The following is a 21,672-nucleotide window of genomic DNA, read 5'->3' as shown; positions in this document are numbered from 1 at the left end:
CCAACAGATTGTTTGCCATTATTAATGGAGATAACACATAGAAAGCAAGCAATTTTGGAAGCTACCTTTTCTTCTCTCAATCCTGCCATGTTTTCACAGTCTTAGGGTATCCTGGCACCCTGCAGTGCAGCAGACAGTTAAGAGAAGGGATGGTTCCCAGGGAAGAAGCATTAAGAGCGTGGCCTGTGCCAGCACTGCATCCGACTTCTAAATCACAGACAAATGAAAATGCAGCATAAGTACACAAACTGGAGGAAATCACCACAAGATCTGACTGTCCACTATTGGTTTTGTGTTATTTGTGATAACTGTCAAACTAACGTCAAAGATATTTGAAGAAAGGCTTGTAAATACTGTGCATTCAAAATGATCCTGCAGAAACCAGTCAAAAAGAACATGAAGAGTTCTCAGTGCCATCTGCTGTGTTTCTTCAGCGCTTGGTCTGCCACCAGAGAGAACCAGGTTTCCTCAGCAGAAAAAAGAGAAAAAAAAAATAAATAAAAATCACACTGAAATCTGATTCAGAGCAGTGTTACAACCTGGATGGGAAGCCCAGGGAGTTGTAAAGGTTTCATGATCCCCCTGGGTTAAATTAAGGTGAAACAACACCAAACAAACAGTTAAAATGTTTTCCCTGCAGTAGAAACGCTTAAACTTGGAAAAGGATAATAAGCAATGGGGTCTCTTACTGATAAATCTATAAGAAAGAAAAGAAAGGAAAGAAAAGGAAGGGAAAGAAAGGGAGTTAAAAAGTCCAGATCACCACCCCAGGTTCCAGCGTTGTCTCAGGTCCGGCAATCTTGGGTGGTGGGTGCACACCCAGCAAAGTTTTCTGTTGCCTTTTAAGTTCATCTTATCAGCTGATTAGCAGAGTAGTCCCAGAGAGGCAGGTATTCCACAAACTCATTTCCATGAGAGACAGGGAAAAGGTGGAGCATGGATTCTGCACATACATTGGGGGGGAATGGGGTGCACCAACCCCCTCATCCAACTGAGGTGGTGGTCGTGCTCGCTCCCCCACCTTTATTTTTTCCTCAGTTTTTGCTTAGGACCATCTGGTGATGGTTATTTATCTCTTATCAGTCTTTTAACCCGAACATCTCGTTTCACTCAGTCCATGTTTCCCTGCTTTGAGGCTTATCTAAGGAGCTTGGCAATACAACCACAAGGGAGTGGGGGGTGCATCCTTCCATACACTCCCGCTTCCCTGGGTGATGTTCCTTAGACTAATCACAAAGGCCACAGCTTGTCCTTGAGGTTTTCTGTGTCAGTGAATTTTTGAGGCATTAATTCCTTCAGTTCCTTACAAGCGGTAAGATACTTACTTGGAGAAAAAAGAAAAAGGAAGTCCCAGTTACGAATTCCCATCTTATTTACGTATTTGCAAAGCTCCATTCTCACATTCCAAAGGGGCTTTCTAGCCTGTTCTTTTGGCCTTTCAATCGTGATCTCCTCCTCTCCATGAAATCACACGTGCTGTCAGCTCTTAGGGGTCCTTTATGCCAAAACTGACTCTGTCTTTTTACATAATTACAGAGCAGCAAGGGCCCCATCCATTACTGCAGCACTCTCCCAGACTGTGCTTAGGGATAGGCAGCTCACGCTTCCTCAAAGCGAGCAGCAATCAGTGCAAGGAGCAAGAACCTTAAAACATAAAAGACCTAACTGTGTAGAGGCACATGTGTGAAAAGAAATGGAAGTTTTCTGACCACAGGAAGCAGCACGTTTCCTCTACCTCCGTTTTCCACACGCATGTGAATTTTAAGCAAACCAAAATTCCTCCTTGTTTCAGGGCAGTTTAGATGATTTTCCCATGCCAAACCGCTCATGCTATGGATTAAGAGTAATTGCTACCTCAGCTGCCTCTCCTTCACAGTATAAACTAAGTCCATTTATTGCCAAAATATGTACCATTCTCCAGCCTTGGAGACACAGACTCATCTGAGGTCCTGCCATTCTCTCTCCCCTATGACTTTTGTGCATGAACAGGAACAGCCACCTACTTTGTTTTCCTAAACAGACGTTAGGCAAGATCTGAATTGTAACGTTAGGGGCTTTCCTACAGTGCCAGTTCTTTCAGTACAGATCAGACTAGTTTTTCGGATCCTGTGCCTAAATTTTAAAGGCAACTCAGAACTGAAAAGACAGGTTGGCGCATCCTGCCTCAGCCAGAGCACATTTTCCAAACGGCTCTATTTAAAGGATCATCAGTATGAGATAACCCGGCAGCAGGACTGACTAACCACCTACTGAATTCATCACCATTTCCTGCATAGCCAATTCTGCAGGGAGCAAGAAACAGCAATCTGACACACGACGTGGTGTAAAGCAAAGAACAGTCACTTCAGTACATTTTCTCAAAACGAGACTCTGTAATATTTATAGGCACTTTACTACCCTGCTCATTTAGCATCCACACCCCTTGCTCCCCTAAAGCGCGTTGGCTGACCGCTGCCCCCCACCACACAGGACTACTTCTCACCGCTGAAGCAGCAAGTAAGCCAGAGAGGATTGCTACGGGCAACGCTGCCTCGGGAGCTTCAGACAGCAACAGAAAAGCAAGCTCGTGTCTAGAAAAGGACATCAAGTCACTTGGGAGACTCGATCTCTCTTCAGTTGCAGCACAGCGTGATTTCACATACACACATTTCAAATACGCAGAATTTGTATGTGGGTATATTATGCCAAAATATAAGACTAGTAAATTTTCTTGTGTTTCACGGCTCTGTAACTCTGAGGACAATTCATTACCATGACACAATCAAAGCGACCTCTTAAGCTTCACAGAGAAACGATATGAACACTTGGATGAATGAGTTATTTAGGTCATACTCTTTAGAGAGCTAAAGGATGCTGCATCCCAGATAGAAATTGTGGCACAGATGCTCTTCACTGCAGGACTGTGAATACCTCCTGGGGATCTTTCTCAGCAAATGGTCTGTAACAGTATAGACTGTAGCCTGAAATTAAGTCTTTTTGTTACCACGTTTGTTCTTTCCCATCTAACCATTTGTGAAACTGTATCCAACTAATTCTTTCCCTGTCCTTTGCAGAATTCACATGTTTTTGAGAAATACATAGCAGGTGCTAAGATTGGAGAAAGACACAAGGAAATCTTTTACCAAGATCTGCAAAGGGAAACTGGAGACCTACAGAGATAATGCATTTGTTAAGCTTCAGCACAATTCGCAGCACATTTGACACAGATTTAAGGGGCTGAGGCAGAACAGAGTCCATCAAGATACTCCACAGAGGCTCTTTCACAATCCCAAGCCAAGGTCTCCCACTATCTGATCTGATCCGATCCCCTTTAGCACAGCTCCACTGGAAGTAGGAGCTCCTCAGCTGCCTAAGTGAGCTCTGGCACTCTTCCACTAGCTTAGAGGTTCCGCTGAGAATGATCAGGGCTTGAAATCTGTTAGAAAACTTGCCTAGATGGTAGTGAGCCAACTCCAAAGAATTTTAACTACGTGCGCGCACTGCATTCTGATTAAAAATCATGTACGAACAAGAAAGTCTGATTTCTGAAGAGTGGCTAACAGCTCTCAGCCATGCAACGTTTAACAGCCATCAGAGTCAAAGCGATGGCTGTTGGCCGCATGACAAAATTCCCTCGGTAACACAACCACATAATAGGGCATTCAGAATATTTCTTTGCAATGTCCTTTATTAAATATCCTCTTAGATACAGAATATTTAAGCAAAAATAGTTTAAAAAACTCTGTTTCGGTAATTCTTACAAGAGTTGTTTGTGTAGTCACTGTTACAGCAGCTCATATTGCCATTTAAGGAATAAATCTTTTATCAAATGTCAGGTTACTCACTGTGCAGAGATCTATTCCATACAAAGAAGTCGTAAGAGTAGGCATTGGAAAATGCCTGTAGAAACCACGAAAACTGAATTTTGGTCTTCAGCTAATAAAGAAATTTAACAATTGTGTCACAGACACACAATTCTTAATAAATGAAGTAGCAGAATAGGAAAATGCATCCTCCACAGCTTACAAAAGTCATGGCAGTGCACACAAGTACAGCAAAAGAAGAGGATAAGCTTCAGCACAGCGCTGCCCAGCTACACCTGCGAGCTCTGAACGCTATTTCCAATACTCTAAATTTGTCACGTAACAACCGTGTGGCAACTGGCACTACCCACCTAGATGGGATTCTGCCCCACAAAAATTAAGACAGCGGAAACAGATTCTGCTTTGACTTCTGTTTGCCATAGCTGTTGCACGGCCTGTTGGGAGACCAAGACAGTCTCCTTCATTTTATTCCTTCCCATGTAAACCAATAATCTCATTTTTTACATTAATAAACAGTAAATAAATGTTTCTTTGGATCAAAGGATAGCTCCTATAGATGCAGACATTCTCGTTAAATAGATTAGGCTCATCAGGTATTCAGATTAACAAACCTATTGGCACAGGGAAGATGACTGGGGACACAGCACGCCCTTGCTGTGTAGCTGTAGAGCATACACATCTCTTACGATGAACGTTTCAATCGGGATCCTTAAGTTATAACCAAAACACTATGTAAGGGGTTGCTTGAGGTCAAACAAACCAGTCCCTCCTTTAACAACTTTTCCAACCACTAGGCATGCAGAAGGGGATCGCAGTTCATCATGGGCACCTGTAACAGAATTCAAACAAAATCATACTAGGATGTTTCCCGAAGGTTTCTAAAAGGTCAGTGCTGAAAAGAAAACATTTTGGTTTACATGCAAGAAGTCATCTGGTTCAGCTGCCCCTAGTTTCAGAAAGGCACTGCCACCTGCTGTTCATATTGAATTTGTATTTCTGAGAGCAGGAGTCCAAAACTCTTCCTATCCCTCCTACAACAACTGTTATCTCTTCCCAATCTTTTTGTGCGAGCAGAGAATTAGGCCACACATTACCAAACTCCCCCTCTTCAGCATGAAAAGGCAACACGTTCTGAATTCTAAGAGAACACAGATTTGACCTTCCAGTGAACACATTTCGCTGATTAAACAGATCACTAAAAAAAATACATCAGTGAGGCAAAACCAAAAAGATTCCCTTTTCATTGCTGCCTTTCTCCTTTGTTAGAGTGAATCCTTTTGATGTGGATTTTAAACCCTTCTGGCTAGATATGAAGAGAACTTTTCACTGGAGAGACATTCCATGAATTCCTTTGATTTTGTGGTTACTCACTGTAGCGAAATAGTGTCACAGAGATCTGGAAGCTCTCCAGATGACCTGTCTGGCTGGGACTGGTTTGCTTTCACTGTTTTTATAAGCACCCAGGCAGTTTTTCATTCATCCTAACTACAGCAAGCTGGAATTTTGTCATTAGAGCAGTTGGAAAATTGGAAATAAAATTGTTAAACTTTTGATAATTTTGGGTCATCTTTATTCTACAGAGCAAAATATACTGAACTTCCTAACATACAGAGGATGGGGGAGGAGCTGCACCATAGCACAGCATATGGCATGTGCTTGCTGCTCTGATCTCAGCTCCAATTGAATAATTAAATAGCTGCTCCTAAATGTGTGTCAGCTGAAGAAAAAAAAAAAGCTCCTTTGTTAGATCATTAAATAACTGTCCTGTTTGCTCACATGATGTTAACAAGGAGTTATTCTTTGAGCAAATAGCCAAAGGGCTCTTGCTTCTGCACACTAAACCCTGATCAGTGTCTGCTGGGTCACAGCAGCACTGTAATGGCACTTCTTACGTTAGCTGTGCGCAGCAGTCACAACCCTTCTGTTTTCCTTCTTATTGATCAGGGCCATAAGCATAAACTTGACTGTACAGTCAAGTGATCTGTTACATTAAAGCAAATTAGATCCAGACTGCTGCACTCCACGTTATGACTTTGATTTCCATCGTGGTGAAATCAGTAACTCCCTCATCAGTGTAATCAGTGTAGCTTTCCTGCCAATTCACCGTGCCCTTCTGTCAGTATGCACTTCATGTCTTTATTCATAACATTATCCATAAATATAATTATGTTTCACCTGGCAAAAACCTTATCTTTTTTCTAGGTCAATATGTGATATAACATAAATCTGGAGAAAGAGAGCACAACTGTGCACAAAACATCCTCTATTCAATTTCACCCTGGATTTACACTTTTCCCTTCTGATTTTCAGATTAATTTTAAGTCAGTTGTAACCAATACTATTCCCAAACGACAATATTACAATCCTAACCCAAATTACCTTCCAAGAAAAGGAACAAAACAGCATTAACAAAAAGGAATTCAGTGAAAAAAGTATCTTTGACATCTGTGCAAGCCAGTTTAAGGTGCTCACTGAAGAGATCATGTTGAGAGCTTCTCCCATTTGTAACAGGGAGCAAAGGAGGCAGCACAGGAGCATCCAAGGAAAGTATCCAACTGGCAAGTGACAGAAACCAAGACTATTTGCAAATACGGGAGACGTAATTAGTATCCAAAGCATGAGATGACGCAAACTGGCTAATGACAGACTGAAAGCTCAAGTTTTTTGGATAAAACTCCTAAATGCAGATGGCTAGTGCCACTTCAAATGCCCTAAATAATCCCTGCAGCCATGTGATCTCTACACCTTCCAGAGCAGCAGCTAGAGGCCAGAAAGGATATTCCTGTGCATCTCAAATGGTACCAGAAACATTAGACAAATTAATCTGATCCTTTGTCTGTGTTTCAGAAAAAAAGAAAAGATAGGAAAGTGCTGCAAAGCAGAAGAAAACCAGAATCAAAGTAACAACTGGGATGACTGTTCTCACAATCAAATTCTGAATAGCAAGGTTAGAAGAGATGAAAATATGGAAATTATAATAGCGACATAAAACCAAAGCAGAGATGACAATATTAATAGCAGAGACAGAAAGAGGCAGATTTAGTAGTCTGTTATAAAGCTTTGGTATAACAAATCTTAACAATCTTAAGGTTTGTTATAAAAATGCCTACCTAATTCATAAAGAAAGGAGTCACAGACCCCACAAATTACATGTGGGAGCTGACTTCATTTAAGATGACAGAATTCTATTAAAAACATCTGGAACATTTTCGTAGGCAAGGGCTTAATTAAAATTTTAGCCTCTGGCATTTCTTCTAATGCAATTATGCATTACTCAAAATAGTGGAAAGTTACGATGAAAACAAAGCATATGTGAAATGCTGCAGCAATATATTTCAAACTAAACCATTTACCCATCATTGTTGCTTCCTTCAGGAATTTGTAGCTGGTTTCAAATGTCATCTGTTGCAGAGGGGAGGAGTTGGACTGAATTCCAAAACGATTCAGTGGTTTATAAAATCCTTCAAAGCACATGTAATCTGCCACAAGTGAAAGGTGCCGAGGGTCTACCACAATTCCTAAGAACAGAAGAAAGAGCAATCATCAGAGCTTTCAAAGGCTAAAGTGTTTTTTTCTAAATAAATCAGGTCTATATTAAACCCCCTGAATCTAATCAACATGGAGAACATCTCTATTAACATTCTTCTGGCAGTCACACCTCTGTGCATAGCTGGTTTAACTGCTCCCCTCAAATATCCAAGAGGGGCAGATCTCACTATAATATAAAACAATCTCTCTCCAGGGAAACCAAAATGTCAAGAATGTTGTAAGGCAGCAGTTTCTCTACATAAAATCAGTAAGGTCTGCATCATCTTTGTTTATGCAGAAGGGGATCACGCATCCCTCTGTCTGTATGGGACACAGCTCTAGCCCCTCACCTGCTGCTGCACTAGCTAGGCACCAGAGTCAGAAAGGTTCTGGTATTTATCGTGCATGATATTAGGCATCCACAAAAAAAACCCATTTAGGCTAAAAAGAAGTATCACTTATTTTTAAATAACGCTTGTGGAGTCGGTGTGATGGGGGATCATTAGCAGCTCTGTCAACATTTACCTAACTGCTCCTGAACAACCTGAAGGTCAGACCATTCTGGGCTGCCAGCTGGCAAATCTGCTTGATATAACTGGTTGCTAAAATTCCCACTGTATTAACCTTCCCTCTTTCAGTCATTTCATTCATAGCAAGGCTTAGTTCCCTTCCCTTAAGGCAAATTCAACCCAGCCTGTGAAGTCAGGCATCTTCCCTAAGCCAGCTGCCTGGACTCTCTGAATATGACAGAGACAGGAATATCCAGACAAAGCAGTGCAACTATTTTAGGAAAGATACAAAAACCTCAACTACAAAGGGAGCCTAGACTCCCATGATTAAAAAGACAGAGCAAGACAAGATTAATCCCACTCTCAGGGCCACTATACTAGCCTAACAGCTTCCTCAGACATCAATAGTTAATTCATCTGGACCTTCCATCTTGCAAAAACTAAATATACCAGAATAGAAAAGCTCTGTGAAAGGGGGATAAATTCAACCTTGTCTAGTGAATTTTCTACTGATTAAATGGAACCTAACAATTAACTAACAAAGTCTCCACAGAAGGCACTATAATGATTAAAACAATGACAAGGTGCAACTTATAAATATGTACATAAATGAAAAGATCATGCAAAAGCACAACTTTACAAGCACTGTGGCTGGGTTTTCCCAGGTTAATGATAATAAAGACTATCTTTAGAAATACAAAGTCTTACCATATACAGCAAATACATCTTTTATTTCCTTTATAATCACCCTCAGGGCAGACTCAATTCCATAATTCTTAGCCATGGCATGAATATCATTGGAATAAAGTCTGTTCATGTCCAAAATCTGAAAGTAAAAAAAAACAACAGATACAAGTTAGGACAATAGTTGCTCTCCATTTCCAAATAACTTAAGATAAGCTAAGATAGCTTTTTTCCTCCATTTTTCATGAGCTTAAGCAGCACCAACAGTTACAGAACAACTAGGAAGCAGCTCAGAGGACTACAAATATGATCAGGGGGCTGGAGCACCTCCCCTGTGAGGACAGGCTGAGAGAGTTGGGGTTGTTCAGCCTGGAGAAGAGAAGGCTCCAGGGAGACCTTCGAGTGGCCTCCCAGTACTTAAAGGGGGTACAGGAAAGATGGGGAGGGACTCTTGATCAGGGGTGTAGGGATAGGATGAGGGGTAACGGTTTTAAACTGTAAGAGGGTAGATTTAGATCAGATGTAAGGAAGAAATTCTTCACTGTGAGGGTGGTGAGACACTGTCACAGGTTGCCCAGAGAAGCTGTGGCTGCCCCCTCCCTGGCAGTGTTCAAGGCCAGGTTGGACGGGGCTTTGAGCAACCTGGTCTAGTGGAAGGTGTCCCTGCCCATGGCAGGGGGGTTGGAACTAGGTGGTCTTTATGGTCCCTTCCAACCCAAAACCATTCTGTGATTCTATGAAATATAGACAGAAACGACTCTGGGGATTTACGTTTAAGCTGGTGATCACAGCATTATATACATGAATAAGAGTACTGGAATCGAAACTCACCACAGGAGAAAATGATCTGAAAATTAGAAAAAGCAAACTAACAAACCATCCCAAGCAGCAGAGGAACATGTTAAAGCCTTCTAAGCAATGCCCAGTCTGCCTCAGCCAGCCAGAACTTTTAGCAAAAGCAGTAGAGAAGATGTAACTTAAAACAATCCTGTATTTGTAGAGTTATGGGCTAAATGGCACAACAGAACTATTCATCTCCAAGTACTACAATTCATTAGATGGAAGAACTCCCTCAAGTAACATTTAGAGACAGTTAGAAGCATAGTGTGAAATTATCTGTCATTAGACACTGGGCTGCTGCACAAAAACTGATTTGCAAGCTGCCCTTGAGAAAAGACTCTGCTGAGCTCTGAACACATCTGTAGGGTAGAAACGAGGAGGAAGAGAGTTTAATAGCTGAAAAGGCTGCACATCACTCCTGCTAAATATAAGTGGCATACATCATCCACTGTCTCTCTGTAGAACACACAAGATCAGTCAAGTTTGGGATTATAAATAGATTATGTACATCAGAGTATCTGAACAACTCCACAAGGTTTATCCCTTCGGTGTGCAGAACGAGTTCCTTCTCTCCTTGCTTATTGGTACTTTCATTCAACAAGCATCGTGTGATCCCCTTCACTTCATGAATGACCGCGCTTCGTGCGAGAGACACAAGCAAGGAGGAGAGATCGAAGTACACCTTCATCAATGGAAGTGTCAATGAAACCTAAAAGGACAAAAAACCAAAAAACAAACGAAGGCAGTGTTGTTCTGTAAGGAAGCTCAAACATTAGGCTCAACAACCAGCCTACTTCTTTTTAGGGAAAAAGTAGACAACTGGAATTACCCTAGTTCTGTGTTTAGAAACATGAACATCTGACTAGAATTACAGCTGAACAATACTAATAGGAACACCCCATCCCAGAATCTTTCATCCACATTGCTTTCAAGATCTCTGAACTTACACTGATTGGGGTTTTTTGGGTGGCTTTTTCTGGGGGGGTGGACTGTTGGGTCTTTTTTTTTTTTTGTTTGTTTTTTAAGATGTTTAGACTCTTTCAACAGTCCAGCCATCACTTTTATTCACCAATAACTACACAGTGGTGCATCTTTAAAGATTAAAACACAATAAACCTGTCAAAAACCTGTTTTTAAAAAGAAGTTTCATCAGGCATTCTGAAAGTTAGAAGTTACTAAAGATTTTGTCAAGAAGTACATTTGTACTGCCACTTTCCTGTATTAATATAGGATTGCCGAGATAAAACAGCAGCACTGCACTGCAAAGATCCATTTGTTATAAGAACTACATGCACAACTGCACAACCACACACAGTTGTTTCCAGGCACCACCATCTTACCTCACACCAAAGTTCATTTTCCATGTCAAATGTGTAATCCTGTATTGATGGGTGACTGTCCAGAACAGCATTTACTCGCAACTGCGCTGACTGACGTAATCGATCTTTCTCTTTTTTAGTCTGAGACATAAAGGAAAGATGTTGGGATTCATCACCATCTGCTCCATTCTGATCATCTTCAGCACCAGGAGTCCTTTCTTCTTTTTCCGATTCAGCCTCTTCATCTTCTACGTTCTCATCAGTGTTTTCTTCCCCATTCTCTTCTTCACTCTCATAATCAACCTGCATAGAAATAATGTTGTATTTATCTGAGCCAGAACATGTACAGAAACAAAGCACACCGTGAACAGTTTTATTCATGAATATTCTTGACTGTTGAGTTGCAAGTATCTCGCCTATGACACAATGAAAATGCAATTCCATTGCAAAGAAAATAATACAACAGATTCAGTTCAGTCTCTGTTTCTTTATAATCATGCCATTATTCCTCAATAGAGCCCAGGATGCTACAGGTTATTGGGACTGTAGCAGAATTTAGTTTTCTCCCCCTGAAAAAGGCTCTTCCCATAATCCAACTCTGATGATGGGATTCCCTCAAGACTTTCAATTACTCTACCCTCTTGCTGAAATGACAGCAACCCATCTTGTAAGCAGTAATTATGAAGTAGTGAAAATGGGGAAACATGCAGAGCCAGGGAGAATATTCATTAAGAACCACAGTAAAGTTTTAAATTAAAACAGTTAACGGCATTAAAGTAGCAGGAGATAGAAGGTGAGCTACAGCACAGACAACCTGATTGCCAGACACATCTACCCAATGCCTGAAGAACAAGACTTCATCAAAACGCAGCTCTCTTCCACTTCTAACTTGCACAGTTCTCTTAAAGGACAGCAGTGACCAGGCTCAACTATGATCACAGAATCATAGAATACCAGGTTGGAAGGGACCTCAAGGATCATCTGGTCCAACCTTTCTTGGCAAAAGCCAAGATGATCACAAGTCTCAGTCCACACCATCTGCTACAGTCTTCCCTCCATCCAAATCAAAACTGATGAGCACTTTCCCATTTCAAGTGGGGTTTATTGGTTTTCAGCATTTTGTTTCAATGGAAGCTTTCCTTCCCAACTCAAACCAAGGCAGAGGAAATTGGGAATTAAAGTGCAGTGCTGAGCACCTGTAAAATCATTACCTCTTCTTCCTGGTTCTTCCTCCGTTTTGCTTCTGTAGCATCACCATCCCCTTCATCAGCTTCTGCGTCAACAATGTTCTCTTCTTCCTCTGCTGCAGCTTCCTGACCATTCAGTGTCTAGAAATCCACACCAGACCAGACAATCAGGCTGACTGCTAGGAAGCATCAACTGCATCGAAAGGCTTTAGCCAAACATTTGGAATTTAACAATCCCTGTTCAATGTTCTACCTTTAAGGACAAATTAATTTCTATAAGCCCACTACTATAAAGAAATAATGAAATCACGCTCATGATAACTTTAACATTAAACAAGATGAATGTCTACAAGACAGATAAGTTATCAGCCTTTTTATATGACAGTCCTTGATGGGAGAGGAGTGGCAGAAGGAAAACGCAAAAGACTTCCAATGAAAAAATAATCTTCCTTAAAGTTTTGACAACCACTGCTACAACGGGACATTGATCCAGGAGCAAGTGAAAAGTAGTATGCTTTTATTTCACTGAAGCTAAAATAAGCAGGCATTTTCAGAGTACAGTCTTAAGTAAATTGGGATTTAATACACAATAACTTTAATTTCCTTGTTAATTTTATGAGAACGCAAAGACAGTTTATGGATAAAGAAAACATTTAAGTAGTGATTTAGTATCCACTAAATCTAGTATTGTGTTCACGGTGGAATGTGCTACTCTTTTCCAAATTCTGGTTTTCAAAAACAGGAAAAGGAAGTGAGGCATTTTTCAGACAATGTTTTTCTGTACCTTGTCTTGGTCACCATCTAGATCTTTCTGAGTTGCCTTCCGGCTGCTGACTTCAGTAAAAGATGCCATCTTTGCACTCTTCCTTTTAATTGCTTCCAGAAAAATTTTAAAGAATCTGAAAGAAGCAGCAACCCAGAATGTCACAGCTCAGCAGTACTCAGTCAATCTCAAGTTGTCAGAAAATTAAATGTTTTTTTTAAGAAGTCAGTGAACTCACGACAGGACATATCCTCTAGTGGATGCAAGAGTACTTCTAGGATAAGTCAAATAATTTTTCTTCTCATCCCTTTCCCATTCCTTTAAGAATCAAAAGGTTGGTATCATCTCTTTTGCAATCACAGATGTAGCCATGCATCCAAAGCTTAAAATTATAAGCTCATCTGGACATAAAATCTGCACATCAAATTGACCTTTAGAAGAGATGGTTTACTAGTGGACTTGTTTTTTTTCAAAAAAGCAACAAGCACATGCAAAATCATTAGAGTAACCCAGCTTGAACTAACGCGGCCTGAAGGAGGAAGAAATCAATGAAGCCTTTTTGCAAAACAAAAATAGCTTTCAAGAGACCCTTATCATTAAATGTTCTACTTTTGATTATACAAATTTGGCCAGACATGGGGAAGGAAGCTGGGGGGGAAAAAAAAAAGGGGGGGGGGGGCAGGGAAGCAGCTTTTTCTGATTTATTTAAAGGTTTAGTTCTGTTCAGTGAGTTCTGTCCAAGGGATACCTGAAGTATTCAAACATTTTTGCTGGCAATAAATGTTTAAGCATCTAAAGGTAAGAAATGAGATGTTGCTTATATGGCTCTTCTCCAGTTCTGTCAGAGACATGAAAGATCTGCCTTGATACAATTCTGCACTGTCACTACACCTCAGATCCACAGTTTTATTCAAGACATAAAAAGCAACTGTGTAGATGCTTCTGCAAGCACATCTGCAGGAAGCTGTTGCTCTGAAAGCCACAGCAGCAGTAATAAACAACACGCAGTGACCCTTAGAGCCCAGGGAAAGGCAAAAGAAGAGCAAATATTAAAGTATCTGAAAGCAAACTCACCTCGTTTCCATGAAGTGCAAGATCTGCCTGGGCTTCACACATTTCTCTTCTCGGTAATATTCATGGGGCAAGAAATGGAATTTGATTTTGTAGAGGCGATGTTTGTTCTGCTTGCACTTCACATGCAGGGATTCCTCTATGTCAACTTTCTGCAAGACCTACAAAAGTCCCAAGTAGGAATGTTACTCCTTTGATGAAGACACTGCATTTACTTCCTACAATTCCAATGCTTTCCACAGGAGACCAGAATTACACAAGGCTAACTGGCAAACTTCTCTGGAGGCTTTGTGGCAGCTCCTGGGCAAGAGGACTCTACACCACTGCATTCTTTTTGGCTTCAACTCCTCCCAACAATTAACTCAGACAATACCGGGAGAACAGCCTCACCTCCCACCTGACTCCTTCACAAGAGACTACACTTCTCAGTGGGCCAACGGCTTCATTTTACTGACCCATGCCCATTAAGCATGACAGTATTTCAGCACAGAGCTGAGTCTTAACTCTATCCTTGCTGCTTTCAACTTGAAAGAGTAAGACAGAAAAGGGTAGGGCATGCAGGAGAGCACAAGAAAGACTGCACTCCTAAGAAGAGAGGGGTTACATCAGACTTCAGTACATCAAGTCTCCATGGAACCACACGTTTTGCTTCTGCTGAGCGCAGCCACTTGTATGAGTTTAGGAAGAAGTGGGGAACGAACAGAAAGGTCTACTATGCCAATCACAGCCAGATTAGCTTGTCTCGAAGACAAAACAAAACCCCTCCAATCCTAGAGAATGATAAAAATGAGCTTGAGAAAAAGCCAAACAAGGCTACGGCAGCAAACATAAATCCTCCCTGCCATTATACTACCGCTATGTCTGAACTATTACCCTTCCTTTATGTTCTATAGAGTTCGGAGCCTTTGACAACGCAGGTTAAATTGAATTTAAAGTCCCGTACAGCCAGAGCAACTGCAATTCCTTTCAATGCTCTACTTCCTAGCAGATATTGCAGGTCCAATATGCAAGGGGTGAAAAGAAAGGATCCTCTCATCTTGCACCCACAGATAAGCCTTCAAAAATGGAAACTGCTACAAAGCCAGACTAACTGATGAGCTCAAACAGGAGGTTTTGCTTTACTGACTCTCAAGGGATACACTGAATAGGAGGCTCACCTCAGCTAAGCACACTCTCGTGAGCCGTTTCTTAAGCTGTTTCACCTTCTTGAGAGCTTTCTTGGTATTGAACACAGGAACACTCATCATTGGCGTTTTAATATTTGCACTGGCCACCATTAATATTTCCCGCAACCTTTAAATAAAGAATGATCTTTCAAATTAAGCAATAAAAGCAGTATGCAATCAAATAAATATGTAGTTCATTCAATTAGGCAGCATGCAGCGACTGTCAGTTCTACCAAAGCCATATGCATCGAGAGTCATGGTCACCATCGCACTGCTCCTTTTCACTTTTTTGGTTCCTCATCAGGCACAGCACAACAGTAGCTCTGCTGCCTCAATTAGATTATCACCCCAATTACGGGAAGAGAATAGAGATGATAATAAATTGTTCCCAGAACAGAAGAACTAATGAAGCCTGTTTCCTACAGATGCATAACGTGTGCTTCCTCATACTTTCTCTCCCTCCCCTGCTGAAGTAACACAGCCATCCCCCACCTAAGGCATCACCCTCCTATTTACAAGGCCAGGCCCAGCCCCCACGTTATCCAGAACAAGTTGATGACTGGCTGGTAAACACATGTGCGCTGCTAAAGTCACTGTCACCAAACAGAAGAGCCAGGGGAAACCTGGCTGCTCTAAAATGGGTCTTTTTCTACATAGGTGATAATAATACTAAACGTGCCAGATTTCATAGTTGAAATTTTGTGAAAGAAGTAAGTTTAAAGTTAGTACGGGGAGAAGAGGTCAGCAGAGGGCAAACCCACAAAGCACTGTTTCTTTAGGCTTACACTGGACTGACTAAAATACAGAAACAAATAAGCCATTTGCTGTACAGCAGATAAGAATAAGGGGCCTTCATAGGTATTTTGTATCTGGAAAATGAATCAAAACAACTTAAAATTGTAAAATGTTAAAATAGTTCTGAACAGGCACAATTTACAATTAAACTGAAGGATCATTTGCTCTCAGGATTACACATATACCTACCTGCCAGTGAGATTAAGCACTATTATGTTAAGTGCCAAAAATGGCAAAGAACCCACCAAGAACAGTTTTCTCACCTTGGAATACCCAATGTGACATTCATTTCGCCTCTGCCAGCAAAGTGGAAGGTGTTCAGAGTCATCTGTGTGGAAGGTTCCCCAATACTCTGAGCTGCAAGAAGACCCACAGCTTCTCCCGGGTCACAAAGAGATCGCTGCCACTTTAAATACAACAGATCCTTTAACCTGAAGACAGGAAATAAGAGGTTTAGCTCAATGCAGTACAAAATAAAGAACTCCTACAAGACTGAAACATTGCTCAGTTCAATAAAGTTACCTCTTTCAGCCAATTTCTCCTGGTAAAATTGTCTATCGCCATCTGATCTGACAAACACAGCACATTAACACAGAACTGGGGCCTTGGCCAAACCATATTTTATTTCTGCTGCTAATTCCCAGAATATCAGAAGAGTCCATTTACTCCCACTTGCTCATCTCAACTGCCTTGCTAACTCCAAGGCGTGGCAAGAGCATATTTTGAAGTGTTTATTATTTTATATGTATGTGGACAGCAATACATTGCTGTCATTGCATAAAGCCTTTGCCAAAGCCCTCATCAGCACAGAAAATTCAGATGTGGAAGAAATGGGTAACCAGGGCCTTTCCACTGGAACCATTCTGAAACCCACTACTTTGTTTCATGAAGGTCACAACAAAACCAAGAGTTGATAATGACGTTTCATCTTTAGCAAACTCAGTCCAAAAAAGTATTTTGGTTTACGGCTCAGTGCAAAGAAGTAAAGACATAGAAGTTATTACCTATCAGAAGAAAGTGCTGGGCACATATAATTTAGTCTGTTCTCTGATTCCCATTTGTTGATATACTCTTCGACTCCATTTTCAAATGTTTCTGAAACAGATGCAAAATAAGTATCTGGACGCCAAACACCAAGGCTTGGGTCAGGACACTTATTTGTTTTCTTCAGATACTTTCGTCGTTTCTTCTCATCTAGTTCATACCACATCTTCAATAACTGAAAATAAGAAGAGGTTTTTAAGCAGACTGGTTTATCCACAGTAAGACCAAAACCAAGTAACACTGCTTCCACCAGCAATCAAGCAATGGAAAGGAGGAAAAGATTACCTGCATAAAACTTAAGGGTGTACTTAACATAGCAAACAGCTACAAATGTGGCATTCTCCATTTTCTGATATTTAACACCTTTCATCCCAAATGATTTCAAGATTCTTTAAACGCTTGAAATAAGTCAGACTTATCTATCCATAGTAACTACTCCAGAAATCAGTGAAATACAGCCCTCTAAGAATGATTTTAACTGGGGAGTGAACCCCTCAACATACTTAAATCTTTACTTCTAGCTGACTACCACCTCGCCTGTCTAAAGCTGGCATGACAAAGGACCTTCTCTGATTTTCAGCTGTTGACACTCAAGCCCAATAGTTCAGCAGAGACCTTACATACAGCTTGCATCTTATGCATGCTGATTGGTTTTATTTCTATTCTTCGGTTTGCTAGTCTTTCAAATAACATTTCAAATGTTGCATTTAATAAAGGAAAAAGTTAGTGCCGACTTAAAAAAAAATCAATACAGAAAATGAGCTATCTTTTACATGCCTTGCTGTTTTATGAAGGAGGAACTGGCTTGTGACATGAAAGTCTGTCCACTGAGCTTTATAATATATTGGAACAGAGATAAGCATGTATCTATATCTACCTATTGACTGAAAGAAAAAATGAACAAACCGTACATTAATCCCCAGACCAAATTGTTTTGACCGTTATCAAAAGTGCCAACATCAACAGGAATTCAGCATAGCTGAATAAATGAACTAGTGATTAGGCGTAACATTTGCAGACACACAACTCCGTGAGCTTATCTCAACACCTTCAACTTGGAGTTTCATGTTAACTGTCCATGTACTACCAGGGTAAATTCCTTGTGAAAGCAAGGATGTGAAGCAGCCCCTTTGTGTCCATACATACAGTCTTCATTAGAAGCCATAACATATAAATTAGTGCCCTGATGTACAAGAACCTTAAGCAAGAGTACTTTTTTGAAACACTAGGCAGGGCTGGCTCAGCCCTCTGATCTCTGTATTTAAACAGGTTCTCATCCAGCTCACAGATATCTGTCCATCCAAGAGAAATCTTCTCTGTGTACATCCATAAACATGGGCTGTTTTTTAAAATCATTTTTACCTCAGAGGTTTTGGCCTCTGCCCTAGCACTAGGGCCCACAGACTTTAATAAATGAATCACAGGTTCACCACTCACACAGCTGATGTGATTCCTTCTAAAGGTAACTTGTGTTAAGTAGACTGTGAAACAGTCTGGGACATAAAAAGCCATTTGAAAAAAAAAAAATAATGGAATTCTGCAACTTTTTTAAAGGGCTCGGTCAATTCAACTGCTTCTGCGTTACCTGTAAAGTAGCAGGATCTCTTCCATTTTTGATTTCCCCGCCTGGAATCTGTGCTTTTACACTGGCCATTTTCTTCTGGGAAAACAACAGAAAACCTCCTTCTCTTTGAGAGTTTTGGTGCCTGACTCGCCACTTTTTGATGGCTTTGAACTGCTGGTTAGCTTGGTGAGACTCCATCCTTGCTAAAGCTTCATCCAGATGGTTTGTCTTCTGGATTACCTATAAGAAAGTTACTGTATCATTATTCTTCTCTTTATGCTCACTGTAGCAGAGAAGGCAAAGCAAACCGAAAAGGTCATCTGCTGCCACTCAAAATGTTCAGCTGCTGTAAAACAATTTTAAAATTGGTTTTCAACCCAACTGAGACAAAACCCCTTATATCTTTATGTGACTATTGCCATTCTTTAATAAGCTGTGATGATGTAAAAGAAAGTTAACCAAACTTGACAGACTGAAGAGTAAAGTTATCTGTGTTGAATCCAAGTGCAGAGTTAGAATAGACAAGAATAGGAAGAGTGCTTGGTGCTCTGCTGAAATTGAGACTGCTTAAGTCATGCCACAGACTTAAGATTTGCTTCCATATTTTGAATACAATGGCAAACAAAAACGTAGGTTAGTCTGACAGTGACTGAGAGAAACAACTATGCCACTGGATCCCTAACAGATACGCCAGATGTTAACCGTGCATTTCAGTCTCCACCTTCACCCCATATAAATACTTAAGATTTAGGTGTTGTACCTCATAGTTTTCTGCAATGAAAGGAAACTGCTCGGGTTGTAAGAACTGAGTTTTAGGGATATCAAGCCCATCTTCTCCATACAGAAACTGCACCACACTGCCATCACTATCTCGTACAGTCAGATCATACTGAACTACCAGTCCTTCCAAATGTTTGATGATACACCTGTTCCAGAGGAAAAAAAAAAAAACAAAAAAAACCAAACCCAAAACCCACTGTTAAGAGGCTATAAAGGAACAAGGATGATATACCTCTAGCATGAAAAATACTGTTTTCATTAATATCTAAGCGCACTTAAGGGCTGATCAGGAATTCTGGAAAGCAAAAATCATACAGACACAACACACAGGTGAAATGCATATACTGCAAAGCCTTCTGCATGGTGCTCCCTCCAGTTTCCTTGGACTGAAGTGACTTAAAATAGCAAACTACTCTCCATTTCTCCTGTCACTCTTCAACAGTTGTCTGAAAGAAGGGGGCATCCCACCTTTAGAACCCCTCACTACCCTCTGAAACAATTAAAAAGTTCCATCTTCTATATACTGGAGATGTTGCTTGAATAAAGACAAGGGCCACACTATGTGGCCAAGAAAAACTAGAGTTGCCTGAGATTTGTACATTTTTACTTGTACCAGGAAAAAGATTTCTCCAAAAACAAAAGTTGCTGCTGCTATGTGCCAGAAGTAAGTTAGAGATGATAAAGTTCCACTTGATCTAGTCCTCTAGAAAGTTGACCTTAAAACAAACATTCAACACACAGACAGTAAACACTCTCCCACAAAGCAAGTACACTGAAGTTAATGTAAACAGTTACCCTACAACAAAAAACAAAAAAACCCACCCAAAACTCCAAACAAACAAAAGAACCTTTTAAAGGCTCAAATTCTAAACCAAGCCTCTTACCTTTGTAGGTACCCAGAACGGCTGGTTTTGACAGCTGTATCCACAAGACCTTCCCTGCCAGCCATGCAGTGAAAGAAGAATTCCTGAACATAAGCACAATACCATCAGCGTTCTTCTGAGAAGTACACCAAGACTGGCAATTTATGCTCTTTCTCAAAAGCTATATACGAAATTTGGGTGAACTAAGTTGATTTATCACAGACACTGTGTATTAAATTACCAAGATTTAAATAGACTTCAGTATAAGCACAAGCATATTAAACTTACAGAAGGTTTGATCCCAGTGAGAAATCTGCCTGTCACAAATCCTCCTGAGCTAGGGGAAAAATCATAAGGCTGGAAACATGGCAGTGATTTGCCAGATGCCATCAGTGGGGGTCTTCGACCTTCCAACTCAATCTGGCCCAGCAAACAAGAAATCTAAATGTGGATAGGAAAAAATGAAACATCATTTTCCATCCAACATTTTGCTCACATAAGTTCAACAATTTTTCTTGAAAAACATAGTAAAAAAATTAAAGTTTTCACTAGATATTCTTCAACTAAATGTCAACACGTTCATTAAATGTTCTTGCTACTGACAGGCAGAAAAGACACGCAGATCTCATCTGGTCTTTTTTTAAGTTATTCCAGCCCCCTGACTCATCCTCAACATTTCCATCCTCATTCTGTATGTTTATTTTCATTCAAAGAGATGTGAAACTAAAAATATTGTAAATATTTTTTAGGCCCCTACATTACCCTGACCATCTCTCAGCAGTGTACTAAAGACAGAACAAAAAACCAAACAAAACCCACTCTTGAGCTTTGGTCATTCTCTCTCATCAGGGACAGAATTTTAGATGGCCTTTTCATATAGTGTTTCTTGCCTGGTGTCTGTGTTGCAGAAGGCAAAATTAAAAAGCGTCCTTGCCATTTCTACCAAAATCAAAAGTAAGATTTAGTTGTTCCTATTCAGCAGTAGGAAAAGGAAACAGAGGGGTCAGTCTCCAACAGGGGCCAGGAAGAGGTCTTTCTCCTACAGTAGGTTTGTATAATCTGTAGCGTTCCTTCTAAAAAGGTGATCTGCTCCTTCTATAAATCCTAAGGTACTGAAAACTGATTCAAAAATAGAAGGTTATAATAAACATTGACTCTCCTCCATCACCCACTGAGGTCTTTATTACACTCTTCTAAAATTTTTCCATGCCAAAGGCCTCTATTCCTAAAGCCCAGAATAAAAATCTTGCTTTGGTATTAGATATCCATACAAGATCTTCTCAACAGCTTACATTCTAGGACAAATCACATCAATGCCAGTAGCTGCTAGGTATTCTGGCTGTCATTACCTGCATTGTATTTACAGTGGATCCTTTGGCTCCTGACTGTACCATCAACTGCAAATTGTTCTCTGGAAAGCTCCTGTGGAGACCAAGGGGCATACAAACCTAAAGAGTTGTGGTGGGGTAAAAGGAACAAAACCAAACCGTTATTAATAAAATAATAAACCAAAGCAATTTCTGTTGAGGGCTTTAAGAAAGTGAAAAGATGACTAATCACAAACATTCCTATTTATAATTTTAAAAGTGTCTTGAGTATTAGCCTTCTTATTCAGGGAGGACAAGGTTGAGTGGCAAGGCAGTATGTGAAGCTTCATGCTGAGGACAGATGGAAAGCTTCAGCCTCCAGAGCAGTCAGGCACCCCTCATCAACATTAAATTAATTTAATAAGAAAACCTCCGAACAAGATTAGCAT

At 40.5% G+C, this 21,672-nt stretch overlaps 1 protein-coding gene across 2 annotated transcripts in view; it reads right to left on the bottom strand.

Annotated features, from left to right (window-relative positions):
* Positions 1–3,649: 3,649 nt before the first annotated feature.
* Positions 3,650–21,672, bottom strand: part of POLR1A (RNA polymerase I subunit A) — a 36,342-nt gene continuing 18,319 nt past the window's right edge. The window contains exons 19-34 of one of the 2 annotated variants that reach the window (XM_074821875.1): positions 21,266–21,364; positions 20,205–20,357; positions 19,938–20,020; positions 19,034–19,199; positions 18,295–18,513; positions 16,670–16,884; positions 15,929–16,096; positions 14,862–14,997; positions 13,708–13,865; positions 12,655–12,769; positions 11,895–12,011; positions 10,705–10,986; positions 9,873–10,073; positions 8,549–8,666; positions 7,157–7,321; positions 3,650–4,632 (exon numbers count right to left, since the gene is read on the bottom strand). In XM_074821875.1, coding sequence (XP_074677976.1) covers positions 4,532–4,632; positions 7,157–7,321; positions 8,549–8,666; positions 9,873–10,073; positions 10,705–10,986; positions 11,895–12,011; positions 12,655–12,769; positions 13,708–13,865; positions 14,862–14,997; positions 15,929–16,096; positions 16,670–16,884; positions 18,295–18,513; positions 19,034–19,199; positions 19,938–20,020; positions 20,205–20,357; positions 21,266–21,364 — 2,496 coding nt within the window. In that variant the 3' untranslated portion in view covers positions 3,650–4,531. Of the gene's footprint in view, positions 4,633–7,156; positions 7,322–8,548; positions 8,667–9,804; positions 10,074–10,704; positions 10,987–11,894; positions 12,012–12,654; positions 12,770–13,707; positions 13,866–14,861; positions 14,998–15,928; positions 16,097–16,669; positions 16,885–18,294; positions 18,514–19,033; positions 19,200–19,937; positions 20,021–20,204; positions 20,358–21,265; positions 21,365–21,672 lie in introns of those variants that run through there. The other variant, XR_012623011.1, reaches the window with a different exon arrangement.

The sequence above is a fragment of the Strix aluco genome, chromosome 4, assembly GCF_031877795.1.
Source record: "Strix aluco isolate bStrAlu1 chromosome 4, bStrAlu1.hap1, whole genome shotgun sequence".
NCBI classification, from domain to species: Eukaryota; Metazoa; Chordata; class Aves; order Strigiformes; family Strigidae; genus Strix; species Strix aluco.
The sequence above is the reverse complement of the archived record's forward strand: the minus strand, read 5'-3'. Positions and strand labels throughout refer to the sequence as shown.